Genomic DNA, 17,120 nt, shown 5'->3' on the forward strand with positions numbered 1-17,120 from the left:
ATAAGTCAGAGTACATAATCTCTGCACTACTGCCCTAGTCTACCAACACCCTCTTCACATTATAACCTCTTATTCTAAATGTGACCACTAAAGCATCATCGTGTGGCTGTATGGTACCAATCTTGTCCTCGTTCGAAAAACTCAACACCGGTCGGATCTCTACTTTAGCCTTCTTCGGCATAGAATTAGAGTCCTCGACGGGTAGCCGAGTTACAAACATCACCCTGGAAGGATGAGAACCAGTTCTCCCAGGAGCAACAAAGATGACATTAATTGTGCCCAAAGGGGGCCTTGAAGAAGCATTCCCCTGAGCCCTCGACCCTGTATGGTCTCCTTGCCCATTGGGCCAATACAAAAACTGTTGTAACCTCCCATCTCTAACTAGCTGTTCCAGGTGATTCCATGGAGTTCTACAGTCCTCGATGGTATGCTCTCGTTCTTGATGGTATTGGCAATGAAGACTTTGGTTGTGCCTCATGGGGTCTCCTCTCATCTTGTTTGACCATTTGAAGTATGACTCATTCTTGATCTTCTCCAAGACTTAATGTACTGGCTCTTGGAACACCATGTTAACCACCTAAGGAGCCATAGACCTAGATTGCCCGGTGAAATCCCTTCGGGCCTATTATTATTGTATTTGTCCAACCTGAAATCCCTCATGTCCTGAGGGATAACCTTAGCCTTTCCCTTCCCTTGCTGCTGGTCTTTTTCAACCCGTTTGTATTCGTCAATACGATCCATAAGCCGACGCACACTCCTCACCGGCTTCTTGGTTAAGGATTTTCTCAAATCATGCTCAGCAGGTAGGCCGACCTTAAAAGTCCTTATAGCCACGTCATCAAAGTCCCCATCGATCTCATTAAGCATCTTACAATATCTGTCCGAGTACGTTTTTAGGGTCTCTCCTTCTAGCATGGACATGGATAACAGGGAATCTAGGGGTCGAGGAATCTTACTGCATGTGATAGAATGAGATCCAAACGCTTGGGTGAGCTCCTTAAAGGAATCACTAGAACCTGCACCTAGGCCATCAAACCACCTTATCGCCACAGGCCCTAAACTGAAGGGGAACACCTTGCACATTAAGGTCTCATTCTTGGAGTGCACAACCATTCTCTGATTGAAGTGGCTTACATGTTCCACAGGGTCTGTTAAACCATTATATATGGTGAACGTGGGCTGAGTGAACCGCCGAGGAAGTCTCCCTCCTTCAATTTTGCGTGTGAAAGGTGATCTGGAAATTTGGTTGAGTACTCTACTCATCACATCATTTCCCAAGGTTTTGGAAGATGAATTCCTATTTCTGCGTTCATGGTGGAAGTCCTTATCATACAAGAAAGACTCACTAGGAGGAGTCCTTGATCTGCGTCTATAACCACCATCATTTTCATCATTAGAAGAGAAGTCAGAATTGGAAGGAGTTCACCTTCGCCGTTCATGACACAACTTCCTCTTCAAGTGATCAATCTCCAGTTGCATGGCTTTAGTATTTTTCTCATGAGAAAGGTGACTCTCACTTCGAGACTGGCTCCTTTCAGTATGAGTGGTATGCACACTAACTTCCCGGTCCCTTCTGCGTTCAAGATTAATGAAATGATCTTGAAGTTGGGACCCAATAGATTTCTCCAGATTCGGACCTAAACCTACCACAGTTGGACGTAAAAATCACTGTAGCCCCAAAATTCCCCACAGACGGCGCCAATTATATGGACGCAATTTGAGTCCTTGAGTCCCTGGTCCAAAGGATAAATGAACTCAGGCCCAAAAAGCCTAATACAATGAATTTGTAGAGAGTGGGTTGGAAAACTGGGTTTTAATGAATCAGATAACAAGTAAAGTAGATTCAGATGACAAGAAGATGAAGATAGATTGGTTTATTTTAAATAAAAATCGTCATCGGCACAGTCCGAGGAGATCGGTTCTTATATATTTTTCTCAAGTTTGATTACAAGTTCAATTCTTAATTACTACAGTTGTTTTTTTCTTAATTTCTCCCTCCTCTCTTAGTACCTTCCTCCTATTTTTTACCACATCTCCCTTCTCATCTCTACCCTCCACGTGGACATTAGAATGCTTGTGTTGATCCTTGTCCCATCAGCACCCTCCTGAAGTATTTGGGGGTAGTTGTAAGGCTGAAAAACACTGTTTAGATATCTCTTCCTTATTAATGCGGCTAGAGAGTTAGCCACAGAGCATTTAATGCGGTGATAACAGCTTTCCCTTAGATATTTCTCAGCTCCCATTTTGTCCTGTATGTTCACAATGCATATCCTTATCAACAAAACTTCCTAGAATGTCACTCTGAATAACAGAACATACCTTCTGACCCCTTCTTCGTTTAGCTGAGGAGATACTCCTTCTCGGCTTACCTTTACAATCATAGCTGGCTCGTGAAGTTTAACATCTTACGTCTTCCTTACTATTGATCTATCCTCGGACCACTGAGCCTTCTCGGACAAGGCCAATGCCCAACATATATTTTTGGGCCCATTGTCCCTTACAATTATTATTGTTGTTGTTTCTTACCAAACCAAAGTTACAAGTTTCTTATTAAAAAAAAAAAAAAAATTGTCTCACATTCTCACTAAAAGACTTTTGGTTGTTCCTATTATTGTCTTCCTTTATTATGCTTCTTATTCCAAAGACTACACATGTTTAAATTTGTCAACTTCCGGAATTTACATTTCTGGTCATGTAGTTTATGTATGATGAAAATTCATTTCCATTTTTGATTGATTAGCCTTCTCTTCCTTCCTCTACCTCTACCATTTTCTCCTTCGTGGCATCCTCTTCTTTTTCTTCATCCTTGTTCATTATTACCCTCTATATCTTAAGTCACGTTCCATCTACAATACCACAACCTATTCTCCCCCTTCTTCTTCTTCACCTGATCCCATTGCACCTCGCTCTACTCTTCCATAGAGTTTCATTCTTTTCAAAGACAATGCATTTGGTCCCTTTGCCTCATAAAAAATTGTTGGTTGTAAAGGGATTTATAAACTAAAACAGAACCTCTATGGAAGCATTAATCAATTCAAATATTGATTGGTAATCAAAGGGTTTCATTAGAAATAGGGATTGATTTTGATGAATCCTTTAACTTGACGGTTAAGCCAGTTATACTTTGTTTTTTGCTATATCTAGTTGTTCATTTCAAAGTCTCTTCACCAGCTTAATGTTAGTAATACCTTCTTACATGCCATCCTCCGTGAAGAGGTTTACAGGTCTCAGCCTCAAGGATTTATGGATCTTTAGCATCTTGTGGTTTGAATGTTTCGTGTCCCATTTATTTTATCTTGCTTTTGTGACTTCATTTGCAAACTCCTTTCTCTGTATCTATTGCGACAAGGTTCTTCAGTTGCAATTGTCTTTCTACTTTTATACATTGATGATATCACTATTATTGGCAATGATTCTACCTTCATCACCTATCTTTTTTAATAGCTCAATTTGTTTTTTGAACTCAAGAACCTTGGTTCTCTTCATTACTTCCTTGGACGGAACAAATTCATTATACTTCTTTAGTGTTATTTTTTAATCAACTCAATATGCCACTGATTTGGTTAAACCTGGTAAGATCTCATATTGTCCTTCCACTTGCCTTAGTTTTCATGCTGGGACTCCTTTGTCTGATCTTATTTCTTATCAAAGTCTTTTTGGGGCTTCACAGCACCTTACTTTCAACATACCAGATGTTACATTTGTTGTTCATCAAAAATTTCAATTTATACATTTGCTTATAGATGTTCATCTAATTATTATCAAATGTATTTTTTGTTATCTACAGGTTACCAACTTACCATTAATTGAACATGGCATTCTCTTCTCATTTGTGCCTCTTATAACTCATTCTATCTGCTTGCTTACGTTCATTGGGCTGGTGAGATTTTGGATTGTTGCTCTACATCAGGCTTTGTTGTTTTTCTTGGTAACAAACCGATTACTTGGTCTGCAAAGAAGCAACAAATCCTATAATGAAGCGGAATACTACTATCTAGTCATGACAATTTATAAATTGTGATGGCTTCTAATAATTTTAATAGAATTAGGCATTTTTTCCATCATGTTTTGAGGCTCTAGTGTAACAATGTTTCTGCCTTGGCTATTGCCAAACATATCGAAGTTGACTTTCATAAGGAATAGAGGTTAAGTTTATTTCTAGCAATGACCAACTTGTAAACAATTTCACTGAAGGACTCTTCTCTCAATGCTTCCTTGATCTCAAGCACATCCTCGTGCTCACTATTGTGCCCATTCGTTAGAGGCGGTTGTTAGTGATATCAGTTTGTGTTAGTTAAACCTCTTTTGAGTTGGTACTTCGTTAGCTTTCTGTTATAAGAGTTAGTTGAGTTAGTCTGTGCTTCATGCCTTTGGGATAATGATATGGTCTATTTAGAATAAATAGCTTTGTATGTTTTCAGTTCTTAATTAAAGTTCCTTTGCTCTCAGTCTCTAAATATGTCTGCATTCCTACATAAAACATTTCCGCACTATTTGCACTGCTTGCATTCTAGGTTTATCATAGTTTCAAGTGTAAGGAAATGTGCAAACATTGCAGCTCATTTGCTAGAGAAATGGGAGCTGTTGGCTTGGTTTAGTGGCGGCTAAAAATGTTTTCGAATTCCCTGTAGCTCTTGATAGAGCTCTTGCAACTGGCAAATTTAACCTCTCTTGCCACTGCTTGCAAAATTTCCTGGGCAGCCACAATCTCTCATACTTAGCTGCATAGAAATGCTAGACTTCAAAGAGGATGTTAGAGCTAGATTAAAGAAATTGTAGGGGTGTACATAACTATATAGAAAACATGAAAGCAGTGATAACAGCAGTTGCAAGATTGAGGAAATTGAAGATGAAGCAAGTTTAGTTCCAAGTATAAAGAAGGCACAATGCAAGATTAAATAGAACGGTGTCGTTTAGTCTTGTATGTACTGATAACTTAAGTCTAGCACGTGTGAGAGGCAATTATGCTTGATTCAGCCCGTAACTAACTGTTTACCTTTACTGATACTGTATATATATAGTGTACTGTCTCTGTATTGTATTAATCAGTTTTTCATATCAATACAATTGATTCAATTCAGTAATTCTCTCTCTCTCTCTCTCTCTTTTCTCTTTCTGTTATACTCTATTTTTCGTTCTTCTCTGTGTTCTTTCATGGTATTAGAGCTCTGATCCTTATCCATGGCTTCCACATTTGCAACTTCATCTTCAACCTCTGGTTCAACCCCTGCTGTAACTAATACAGCTTTACCTGTCAACACTTCGTTGCTTTTATTATCAAATATGTCTTCAATGATGACTGTTAAACTCGATTATAGCAACTACACTGTTTGGAAGCATCAGATTGAGGTAATTCTTGAAACCTACTCTATGATTGACATTCTTGATGATTCAATTACTATTCCAGATCGTTTTCTGAAGGATTCTTCTGGTAATCTCACTATTGAGATTAACCCTAATTTCATTTCTTAGAAGAATCGTGAACAAGCAATGTTCATTTTTATCAATTCCACTTTATCACCTGCAATTCTTGCTCTCACTGTTGGGCAAAGATTTGCCAAGGGAGTATGGAAGGTGTTAGAAAAGAGGTTTGCCTCAGTGTCAAGGTCTCATGTTATAAGTCTTCATAATGAACTGAGTGCAGTGAAGAAAGGAATTGATTCAATTGATGGATATTTCCAAAAGATCAAACAGATTCGTGATAGATTGGTTGCTGTTTTTGTGATCTTGGATGATGAAGAGCTTCTTCATGTTGCTCTTGATGGTTTACCTTCAGAATATGATTCTTTCAGTTTTGCAATTAGAACTCGTAGTGATGTATTGTCTATTGAGGAATTAAATACTTTACTTAATGCTGAGGAGAGAGTAATCAAGAAGAGGTCTAATGGTCTTGTTTCTCCTTCAATGGCTATGAATGCCAATTTTCAATCTCCACATCAAGGTTTTTCTAATCAGAGAGGCAGAGGGGGTAGATATTCTAATCAAAGAGGAAGAGGTGGCAGAGGTAACCACAATGGATTTAACAACAATGGAGTTTTTGGGCAATCACAGTGGTTTTAACAACAACAATGGAGGTTTTGGTAATACTAGCTATCATCCTACCTCAGGGCAACATTCTAAGTCACAAAATCCCTTTGGCCAACCTCAGTCAAATAGGCCATTTTGCCAAATCTGTGGAAAGGGTGGTCACACAGCCCTTGATTGCTACCACAGAATGGATTTTGCATATCAAGGGAGGCATGCCCCTGCTAAGTTGGCTTCAATGGTGGCTAACTCATCTCAAGTCCAGCACTTCAATGGCTGGCTTACTGATACAGGCTTCTCAGATCATGTCACTCCTGATCTGTCACAATTAAATCTTCATCAACAACCTGTTGCAGGCACTGAAACAGTTACAGTAGGCAATGGTCAGGAGCTTCCAGTCACTCATGTTGGTCATGGTGAGCTTAAAACTTCTTCTCATAACTTTAGGCTTCATAATATACTTAGAGTTCCTGCTTTTGCTTCTAATATTTTGTCTGTCCATAAGTTGTGTCTTCAAAATAATGCATTTTGTTATTTTGATGCTTACAAGTTCTTAATTTAGGATTTACCTTCGGGGAAGATCCTCTACAAAGGGTTGAGTAAAGATGGAGTGTATCCTATTCCATCTCCTTCCACACTATCATCTTCCTCAGCCTTCAATTCCAAATCCACTATGTCTGCTTCCAATTCCATCAAGTCTGATGTACTTTTGCTGTGGCATTACAGACTTGGACATCCTAGTTCTAGGTTGTTGTATTCTGCTTTAAAGCATTTCTATCATTCTATTACTTTGTCTCAAATTGTGAACATTTGTTCTTCTTGTGAATATTGTATAAGTGCCAAGATGCACAAATATCCTTTGGCTAAGTCTCCTATTGTGTCTAATTCTGTACTTGACATTGTTCATAGTGATGTTTGGGGTCCAGCTCCTTTATCTTCTATTCTTGGTTTTTCATATTATGTGATCTTTGTGGATGATTACACTAGGTTTACTTGGTTATTCTTGCTCAAACATAAGAATGAAGTGTTGTCGGTTTTCAAGCATTTTAAGGCTCTTGTTGAGAATCAATTTTCTACTTCTCTTAAGGTGCTTAGAACAGACAATGGTACTGAGTATACCAATTCTGCCTTTCAAGCCTTTTGTTCATCAAATGGCATTTTGCATCAAACTTCTTGTCCTCATTCTCCTCAGCAGAATGGAGTTTCTGAGAGGAAGCACATGCACATTGTTGAAACTGGTCTTTCTTTACTCTATAGATCACATCTTCCTTACAATTACTGGTCCTATGCTTTCTCTATTGCTGTTTTTCTCATTAATAGATTACCCTCTTCTGTTTTGAGTTTCAAATCTCCTTGGGTAGTTTTATACTCTAAACCACCTCCTCTTCAAGCTCTCAAGGCTTTTGGTTGTGCTTGTTACCCTTATCTTAAGCCATATACTAAACACAAGCTTCAACCAAGGTCTCAAGAGTGCATTTTTCTTGGTTATCCTCCACAGTCTAAGGGCTACATTTGTCTTGAACCTACAACCAATAAGATTTACATTGCCTGTTTTGCCCTATTCAATGAGTCATTATTTCCTTTCGCTCAACCTTCCTTCTCTACTGATCCTACTACTCCTTTCTCCACTACTTTCTCTCTTTGGTTTCCCTAATCATCCTCTACTCCTCCTTCTGATTCTGTCAATCCCATTTCTTCTAATTTTCCTTCCAATTCTGCTTCTATTCCTTCAACCACTCCTTTAGACCTTACCTCTTCTTTACTTCCATCTTTAGTACAAGCCTCCACTCCAATTTCTATGGTTCCTCATCCACCACCTTCATTTACTGAACCTATTGTCCCTTCTACTGACCTTTCCACTTCTCACTCTTTTGATCCCAATCCTTCTTCCTCTCTTCCTATTTCTCATAATTCTCATCCTATGGTTACTAGGTCTAAGCATGGTATATATAAGCCTAAACTTTTATATGTTAAGCTTGACTACTCTATGACTGAACTTCCTTCCTATGTTGTTGCTGCTAAACACCCTCAATGGGTGGCTGCCATGGACTCAGAATTTCAGTCCTTACTAAAACAGCACACTTGGTCCTTGGTTCCTTTACCTTCTGATAAGAATATAGTCACTTGTAAGTGGGTTTACAGATTGAAGAAGCATGCTGATGGATCCATAGCTAGATATAAAGCAAGATTAGTAGCAAGGGGCTATTTGCAGCAACATGGTCTTGACTATGATGAAACCTTCAGCCCTGTGGTTAAACCTACCACTGTGAGACTTCTTTTGGCTTTAGTAGTGCATCATGGTTGGGAATTGAGGCAGCTTGATGTTAGTAATGCCTTTCTTCATGGCATTTTGAAGGAAAAGGTGTATATGAGACAACCTCAAAGGTATGTTGACCCTCAATTCCCCTCTTATGTTTGTCTTCTCCATAAGGCATTATATGGTCTCAAACAGGCTCCTAGGGCTTGGTTTGAGAGATTCACCACTCATCTCTTTCACATTGGTTTCTCGGCATCAGGGGCTGATGGTAATCTGTTCATATACAGTCATGATGGCCATTTGGTGTACCTTTTGTTGTATGTAGATGACATTATTTTAACTGGCAGTGACAAGGCTTTCACTGCTTCTATTATTCAGCTTTTGAGTTCTACCTTTGATCTTAAGGATCTTGGGTTGCTTCATTTCTTTCTTGGGTTGCAGATTGACTATACTACTTCAGGGCTGTTTGTGCATCAAACCAAGTATGCTACTGATCTGTTGACCAAGTTTGCTATGGTAAATTGCAAGCCTTGCAAGACTCCTTGCTCTCCCAATCAACACTTACTACCCAATGATAGTTCTCCTTTGTCTGACCCTTCTTCTTATCGAAGCCTTGTTGGTGCCCTTCAATATCTCACATTTATCAGGCCAGACTTGTCATTTGCTGTCCAACAAGCTTGTCAGTACATGTGTTCTCCTACTCAGAACCACTTACAAGCTGCCAAACGTATTCTGAGGTATATTAGGGGCACTCTTCATTTTGGCATTGCTTTTACACCTGGTTTTCCTTCCTTGTCTGCCTATTGTGATGCAGACTGGGCTGGTGATCCAGTAGATTGCAGGTCCATTTCTGGCATTGTTGTGTTCTTTGGAAATTGCCCCATCACATGGTCTGCTAAGAAGCAGTCCACTGTCTCCAGATCGTCCACTGAAGCTGAGTATAGAGCTTTAGCCTCTACTGCAGCTGAATTATATTGGATACGTATGCTTCTCAGAGATTTGGGGATCTTTCTCTCTACCCCTCCTTTAATGTGGTGTGATAATGTTAGTGCCTTGGCCATTGCTTCCAACCTTGTATTCCATGCTCATACAAAGCACATTGAGGTGGACTACCATTTTGTGCGTGAAAAGGTTCTCTGGAAGGATCTCATGGTCAAGTTCATCTCTTCCAATGATCAGCTTGCTGATATTTTTACCAAAGGCTTACCTTCTTCTCGTTTTCACTGGTTGACATCCAAACTCATGTGGAAATTCCCATTTTGTTTGAGGGGGGATGAAAGCAGTGATAACAGCAGTTGCAAGATTGAGGAAATTGAAGATGAAGCACGTTTAGTTCCAAGTATAAAGAAGGCACAATGCAAGATTAAATAGAACGGTGTCGTTTAGTCTTGTATGTACTGATAACTTAAGTCTAGCACGTGTGAGAGGCAATTATGCTTGATTCAGCCCGTAACTAACTGTTTACCTTTACTGATACTGTATATATATAGTGTACTGTCTCTGTATTGTATTAATCAGTTTTTCATATCAATACAATTGATTCAATTCAGTAATTCTCCCTCTCTCTCTTTTCTCTTTCTGTTATACTCTATTTTTCGTTCTTCTCTGTGTTCTTTCAAAACAGATGTTGTGTGGGCAGTGGATGGATGGTAACTTACGTTGCGTTTGAACTTTGAAAGTGTATTAATGTATCATTCTTTTTTTTTTTTGGATGAAGTGTATTGTAGCATTCTTGTTTGTTGATATAATTGACTTATTCATTTTAAAAAAAATGCAGGCTCTCTTTTTTATTTTATTTTATTTATTTATTTATTTATTTTTTTAATTATGGGAATGCTGGTTCTCTTTTGGTTCTATATAATTGTCTTTTCCAGAGGGAAAAAAATTCACAGCCCTTTCATCTGCAAGCCATAAACAATTATGCATGCCAACTATCTACTTTAGTATAATCATAATTCTACCACATATATATACCACGCCAATCAAATTTTTCTTTTTCTTTTTTGGGGGTGTAGAAATCACAAAGACATGTTACGCCATGAAACAATTTTCATGGCCTGAAGCAAGTAGAAATTAGAAGTTGTGAAAAAAAATTGATTTACAACTTGGAAGAACAAATAAAAAAATAAATGTAATAAATGATCCATTCAATGCATAAATAGGAAGGAACACAGATAAATGAAGGTGAAGAATTAGTTGCGAGAGAGAGGGAATCCAATTCCATGGCGCTTTGTGGGGAGTGCAACAAACAACACACTGCATGCGATGCCAATCCCAATAGGCAATGTCACTAGAAGTTCCTTGGTCTCTGGAGATGGTGTTGGGCAGAAGCACTTGACAATGTTTTTATCAAACATTGCCACTGCTACAAAAACCAGAACGGACATGAAGGCATGGAAGAAATCAATGAACTTTAGTCTATACTTTTCTGCCTCCTCAGGTTCCATTTTCACTGACCCATCGATCACCCACAAGCCCCGAGATGTGGCTAAACCATACCGAACTTTGCCTCTTGCGTCTCTGAAGCTATCAGTGAATCTTAGAATAAAGCTTAAGAAGCAACACAATGCTAAAAGTCCAAGAGTCATGGTGCGGCTTATGATGGTTTGACACTGCCCTTGGTGTGTGAAAGCCGGGGACAAAACTTGGAATGTGAGGACTGAGCCTGTGGGAAGAAGATTGGCCAAATGTGCTGATATTTTGAAGGACTTTCTTATGGCCTTTTGTGCTGGTGTTTTGGGGGGTTTTGGTTCATTTTCCAAAAGTGGTTGCTCTATTTGTTGCAGTACTGCATTTGCACCATCCATGATGAAAATTCTCCTTTTCTTTGATATGTATCTATCACTAAAAAATGTGTTTTTTTCACAAATCTGTATGAATGTGTGTCTTGTGGTGTGTTTAGTGCTAAAGAAAATGCCATGCCAAGGAGACTAAAAACCCAAGCAAACACTCAAATTAGAATGGGGTTTGTTTTTTCTGTTTAGTTTTGGCAAACGGGTTTGTAATTAATGGTGTTGGCTGTTTTTTAAAAGACAAATATTAATGTGGAAAGTCTATTGGGTAACATTGGGAAGTTAAGTTCACAATGGTGTTAATAAGGTGGGATTTAGTTAATTCCCTTTTATTAGAGAGTTCCACCAGTGTGAAGTTTTCAATTACGGGTTAAGGAGTTACATTTTTGCTTAAGATTGAATGGATGGGAACTTTAGTGGTTGTAGCATTACTTACCTCGTTCTTTTTCCAACTTTTTTTTAGGCTTGCTATACATGCAACCAACCGAGACCTATAACCTTTTATGTTGGGTTGGATACAATCATTCAATAGAATCAGTAGAAGGGATACAAGTATACTGGCAGTTCAGGACGTTCAATCAAGTACTATCTGGTGCAAAATGAATAGATATTAGGATGCCATTAACACTGTATAGCCTGTTTGTGCTTAATAACGTGAGCAAATTAGGCCTCATAAGCAACACCTTGTTTGTTAGCTTGCCCCTTATTTGCTGGGCCGTTTGGCTTGCACCAACTTTTCTTTTTAAAGAGACAAATACAAAGGATGTTTAGAAAAAGGAAAATACTAAAGATGTTACAAGTTTTACTCTATGAAGTTTATAAATTGATGTGGCAATTAATGCGATTTACAAGTTTTAACTAATTCATAATTGAATTTTGAATAATCTCTTTCTAATTGGTGACACATTTTTAAGACCAATGTAATAAAACTTATAATACCTGTAGTACTATTTTTAGACAAATAGTGTATCGCATCTGTCGTAAGGCAAACCAAGAGCAAGACTATCCAATGAAAAAAAAAAGAGTAAAAAAAATTCTTTAGGAGCCTAAATGCAAAATTCTAGATTGCAACATCAAAATTCGTTCAACATTTGCCCACTCTATGAACACAAAATTGAAAATAAAAAAATTGAAATTGATTCACAAATATGAACTTGTATTGATGAATAAATTAATACAATTCTATGTATTTAATTCTTTTACAAAAGAATGATTACTTGATTCAGTTTTCTTGAAAAGTTCTTCGATACAAGAATTGTGCAAACAAGGTCTTGATTTGAACACAAAATCTTCTTTACTTTGATTGGAAAATAGATCAGATTGTCTTTACAATATAAAATACTATGAATATTTTACTGTGTACTTGTTAGAAATTCTTTGTTCTCCATGTCTTTGTGTTTTTAAAATATTTTTAGCGTCTGCAGGTTTTTGGGTAGAAGTTCTTTATGGCTTAGAAGCTTATAGCTGTACAATTTTGATTATTTGAGGTTTTTATTTTTTGAAGATTTTTAGAGCTTGATTACCGTGGAAATTTTCAAGGCTATTTGAATGATTTTGAGGCAAAATTTCTTTAGAACTTCAACGCTTCAGAAACTCCTTCGAAATGAGCCTCAATTTATAATGGTCTTCCCAAGATGAGTTCCAATTTAAATTAATCTTTTTAAAGATAAGTGGTCAATTCTAAATGGCCCAAAATTATTGAGTCCCACTAGAACTTATGATAATTATCCTTAATTTAATTTCTTTTTATTAAAAGTAATTATTAGCTGCAAATATCCCAATTTAATTGGAAATTTTATCTCTATTTTGTATGCCTAAGTGACATGTGACAGTTTTGCATTTGCCAATATGATATTAACTTGGAATCTTGGATAACATATGGCACCACTTGATTTATTTTTATTTAATATAAATTTAGGATTGGTTATCAAATTTCGACACGCCAATTCGTAATTGGCTTAAGAAAAAAAATTTCCCGCTACTTGTACACTCACCACAATCAACAATGGCATAGTTGAACAAGTCTCTAAGAGGCATTTGTAGATGGAATTTTCAACAAATCATGAATTATCATGTCATATCACAAAGTCTATGTAGTTCATTCAAAATGTCAATTATAAAGTGCAATGTAGTACTTAATGGGTTTCATTTCTTGAGAAAGTATCTGTAAAAAAGGAAATTTTAAACAATTGCCATGTCATAGCACAAAGCTTATGTAGAATGTTCAAAATGACCAATCACAAATTGCAATGTGCTACAAAAGTGGTCTCATTGCTATTATCCATGTCAATTATGAAGTGCAATGTAGTACTTAATGGGTTTCATTTCTTGAGAAAGTATTTGTAAAAAAGGAAATTTTGAACAATTGCCATGTGTTGAGGGCAAATTTTTCACACCATATGGCTCCATTTCATTGGCGACCCGCACCACATCAATATTATCATAGATTTTGGAAGAATCTATTTTAAAGCCCAAAAGAGTCCTTATTCACAAAAATGATGCCAAAACCCATGGTCCAAAACTCATGGCGATATAATCTCATCAAGGCCCATAGTTCGAGCTCATGGCACAACATCTCATTTTTGGCTCATGATCCAAGCTCATGAGTCTCATCAGGGGAATTTTGGGAGTCGTGGTTTGGAGGGCCAAGAAGTATGTTCAGTAAAGCTCCAATGGTTCAAAATTGATAAAGGAAAGCATGTTGCTTGGCATGTCTTCCCCAATTTCCTGAACTCTGACGGGTCAGTGTGCAAAAGGTAACATTTGGCTAAGCTTCTCATATCACATAAGCACTTAAAATGATAAAACTTCCCATACTCTTTACATAAAAATTAATGTCCATCATATAATATAAGTTTTAAAATATAATCATATCATTCCATATTAATTATTTTATTATTTTCATATAAATCAATTCCAAGCACATGGCTAAATATATATTAATATCTCATATCTAGTATTAAATGCTCTCTTTACTCTCCAAGATTTGGTTAAAATACAAAAATATCATATTTATATCTCTAAAATTTCATCGAATATCAACCAACTAGTCTATTACTTACCAAAATTATATATGGACTAAACATATAATTTTTTCAAGAGAATAAACTTAGTCGAAAACACCAAAAACGGCTCCAGCAGAAGCTGTTGCAGCTTCTGCACAAGCTGTAACAGCTCCAGTGGAAGCTGCAACAACTTTTGCAGAAGCTGAAACAGCTCCAGCGGAAGCTGTAAACAGCTTTTGCAGAAGCTGTAACAGCTCCAACAGATCTGTAGCAGCTCCAACAGGTTGACACATGTCCTAAAATGATGTCATTCGCCCATAAATGTCCAATCCCAATAGCTGTGGTGCCAGAAACAAGAAGATCCCTTAAAGATCATCTCACCATCTTTAGTTAAATCATGAATTTAATGCCAAGTATTTTTTCTCCAAGCAAAGGATGTCATCCACATGACATCATCCAGCTGTGTCAGCAACATTTAAGTCTCAAAATTTCTTCTTTTGGTTAAAAAACAAAAGACTACTTACTTTGTCAAAGATTTTCCCTTATTTGCTAATTTTCCTTCAACTAAATTATGATCTAGTTACATAGCTTGGCTCTATATAAAGAGGACCAAGCTACACACTAAAGACATTATCCATCCCCCCCTCTGTTTGAACCCTCCCTCTGATTTTCAATAATTCTGAAACTCCATTCATCTTGCTGCCATATCTCTAAAAGATCTCTATGTATTTCTTCATCCCTCTCTCATCTTCCATTTTCTGAAACTCTATTCATTTTGCTGCCATATCTCTAAAGATCTCTAAACTCTTCTATACTTCTTCATCTCCCTTACAAAAATATATCTTCCTAGACAGCATCATTACACATTATCCATCTCTCCCACACTTCAATACTCTGAAATTTCACTCATTACCTAAAACACATCTCCATCTCATTCTTTATTTCCCATACACAATCTCCCTTCTTAGAAAGCAACATAACCCATAACACGAATAATCTCATGTATTTACTATATTCAACCTTTATATTATCTATCTTACACTTCCATATATTTATAAACACCCCCCTCACAAAATACCCATACATACTCATCATATATCTTTAAACTCCATGCCTCACATAGCATACAAGATTTATGTCCAACAAAGTATCTACATACAATTCCTATACATATTACAAACACCATATCTCACAATATATATATATATATATATATATATATATATATTTCTTACCATCTCTACACATCTTGAAACATATCAAAATATTCTTCCAAGAACACATCACAAAAGCCCTTTCTCATAGAAGACATATATTTATAATGCTAAAAGCCCTTCTTATGGAAGGAAAAAAACTTATAAAAATTAAAAGCCCTTCTTATGGAAGGCAATATCACTCATACTTGACTAAAAAACTAAAAAAGTATTGCATGGGGAAAATCATTTAAGTGTATGATTAAGGGGACAAACTTAACTAATCGATGCACACGGCTGGATATGTTCTCTCTCCCTCCAGTTGCACCCATTTTTCCCTTTTTAAACATAAAGTCACCATGAAAGGATTCACTTCACTATGCTGCTGAAATGTTAAGCCCACTGGTGTTGTACGGCTGGAGCTGCAAAGTCTGAAGGTTGCTAAAATGACTAAGTCCACTGATGTTATGGCTAGAGCCCCAAATTATGAAGATAAGTCATTATATTTTACCTTCAAATTTATATTATTAAGTATATTTTATTCACTATCATTATACACTTAACTAATGTTATTATACTGTTGGAATGTCATCAGCCCATTATTGTTACATGGCTAGGGCCACAAATCACATAAAGAACAAAGTGATGTTATACGGCTGGAGTCAGAAACACACAAGATAAGTCAATCTTTTTCTATTTTCAAGATTACATTATTAAGTACATGTTAATTCATTATTATTTTACCGCTGGATGCAAGTTATTTTAATATTATCTCACTAATACTTCATTAATGAACATACATATTAATAAATCGATCTACCATCATCTCACATATATTATTTGGACATGAACCATACTTGGACACATATCTTTTTTGGACATGAACTACCATTGAACATTTATTATTTGGACATGAACCATTGCCGGACATACCTTATCATGTTGAACATGAACCATGAACCGCAACTAGACATGGACTATCAGACTCATCCCATTATTGTACATTGGACACCTAATTAAACACTTTCTAATATTGGACATCAATTAACAAATATAATAATAGCGTATCAACTTACCATTTAATCAAAGCTATCATGCTAAGCATATTATTTATTTATTCCAACCATTATCATGATTCTAAGACTTTGGGTTTTATCTATTTTGTAGGCTTAAAAAATACACCGGTAGCCATTGGTCTATGCGGCCCAATGTCAAGTTCTGGGTTGACCTCCCCAAAACAAATTCAGGCCTAGCAAAGTCACACCTCCAAAAGGCACGTGGCTACGCGCAAAAAATCGCCCTGGACACAATGTCATAGCACAAAGCTTATGTAGAATGTTCAAAATGACCAATCACAAATTGCAACGTGCTACAAAAGGGGTCTCATTGCTATTATCCATAGACTAAATAAAAATTTGTTAAGTGTCACTGAAATGGGAATTATAAATAATATCCAAGAATCAACCACACCTTAACACATATTGATATTTTAATGCAAAGGTTACACAAATAACCTAATTAAATATTATTATGTGTAACTAAGAGTTCTATTAGTGTTTCCAATGAAGACGTTCAAGATTCAAATCACCACACCCCTCAATTATTTAATTATTCAGGGAAAAAATTGTCATGTATTACCTTTTTTTTTTTTTTTTTTTTTTTTGGGAGAATCCGGATAAACATTTTATCAAGGAAGTGTGCTTAAATTAGCATGTAGTACATGAATGACATCTGGAGGTACATCTTCCATCCAGATTGACAAGGGTGATGAAATATGTGCTCTTCTCACCAAAGAATAAGCCACTTTATTACAATGCCTACGTACAAGAGATAAATTGAAAGCAGAAAA

The 17,120-nt window shown here is 36.8% G+C and overlaps 3 protein-coding genes across 3 annotated transcripts; 1 reads left to right on the top strand and 2 right to left on the bottom strand.

The window, feature by feature from the left end:
* Positions 1–34: 34 nt before the first annotated feature.
* On the bottom strand, positions 35–1,479 carry LOC115956864. Its single transcript, XM_031075139.1, has 3 exons — positions 1,427–1,479; positions 676–1,369; positions 35–529 (listed from the first exon to the last, which is right to left on the bottom strand). The coding sequence occupies exons 1-3, from the start codon at positions 1,477–1,479 to the stop codon at positions 35–37; spliced, it is 1,242 nt and encodes a 413-aa protein (XP_030930999.1).
* A 3,702-nt stretch (positions 1,480–5,181) lies between these two features.
* On the top strand, positions 5,182–6,060 carry LOC115956865. Its single transcript, XM_031075140.1, has 2 exons — positions 5,182–5,349; positions 5,473–6,060. The coding sequence occupies exons 1-2, from the start codon at positions 5,182–5,184 to the stop codon at positions 6,058–6,060; spliced, it is 756 nt and encodes a 251-aa protein (XP_030931000.1).
* A 4,413-nt stretch (positions 6,061–10,473) lies between these two features.
* On the bottom strand, positions 10,474–11,088 carry LOC115956866 (protein DMP7-like). The gene has a single exon (XM_031075141.1). It carries the CDS (start codon positions 11,086–11,088, stop codon positions 10,474–10,476), a length of 615 nt encoding a protein of 204 aa, XP_030931001.1.
* Positions 11,089–17,120: the final 6,032 nt, after the last annotated feature.

Source organism: Quercus lobata, chromosome 8 (assembly GCF_001633185.2).
Source record: "Quercus lobata isolate SW786 chromosome 8, ValleyOak3.0 Primary Assembly, whole genome shotgun sequence".
Lineage (NCBI taxonomy): Eukaryota > Viridiplantae > Streptophyta > Magnoliopsida > Fagales > Fagaceae > Quercus > Quercus lobata.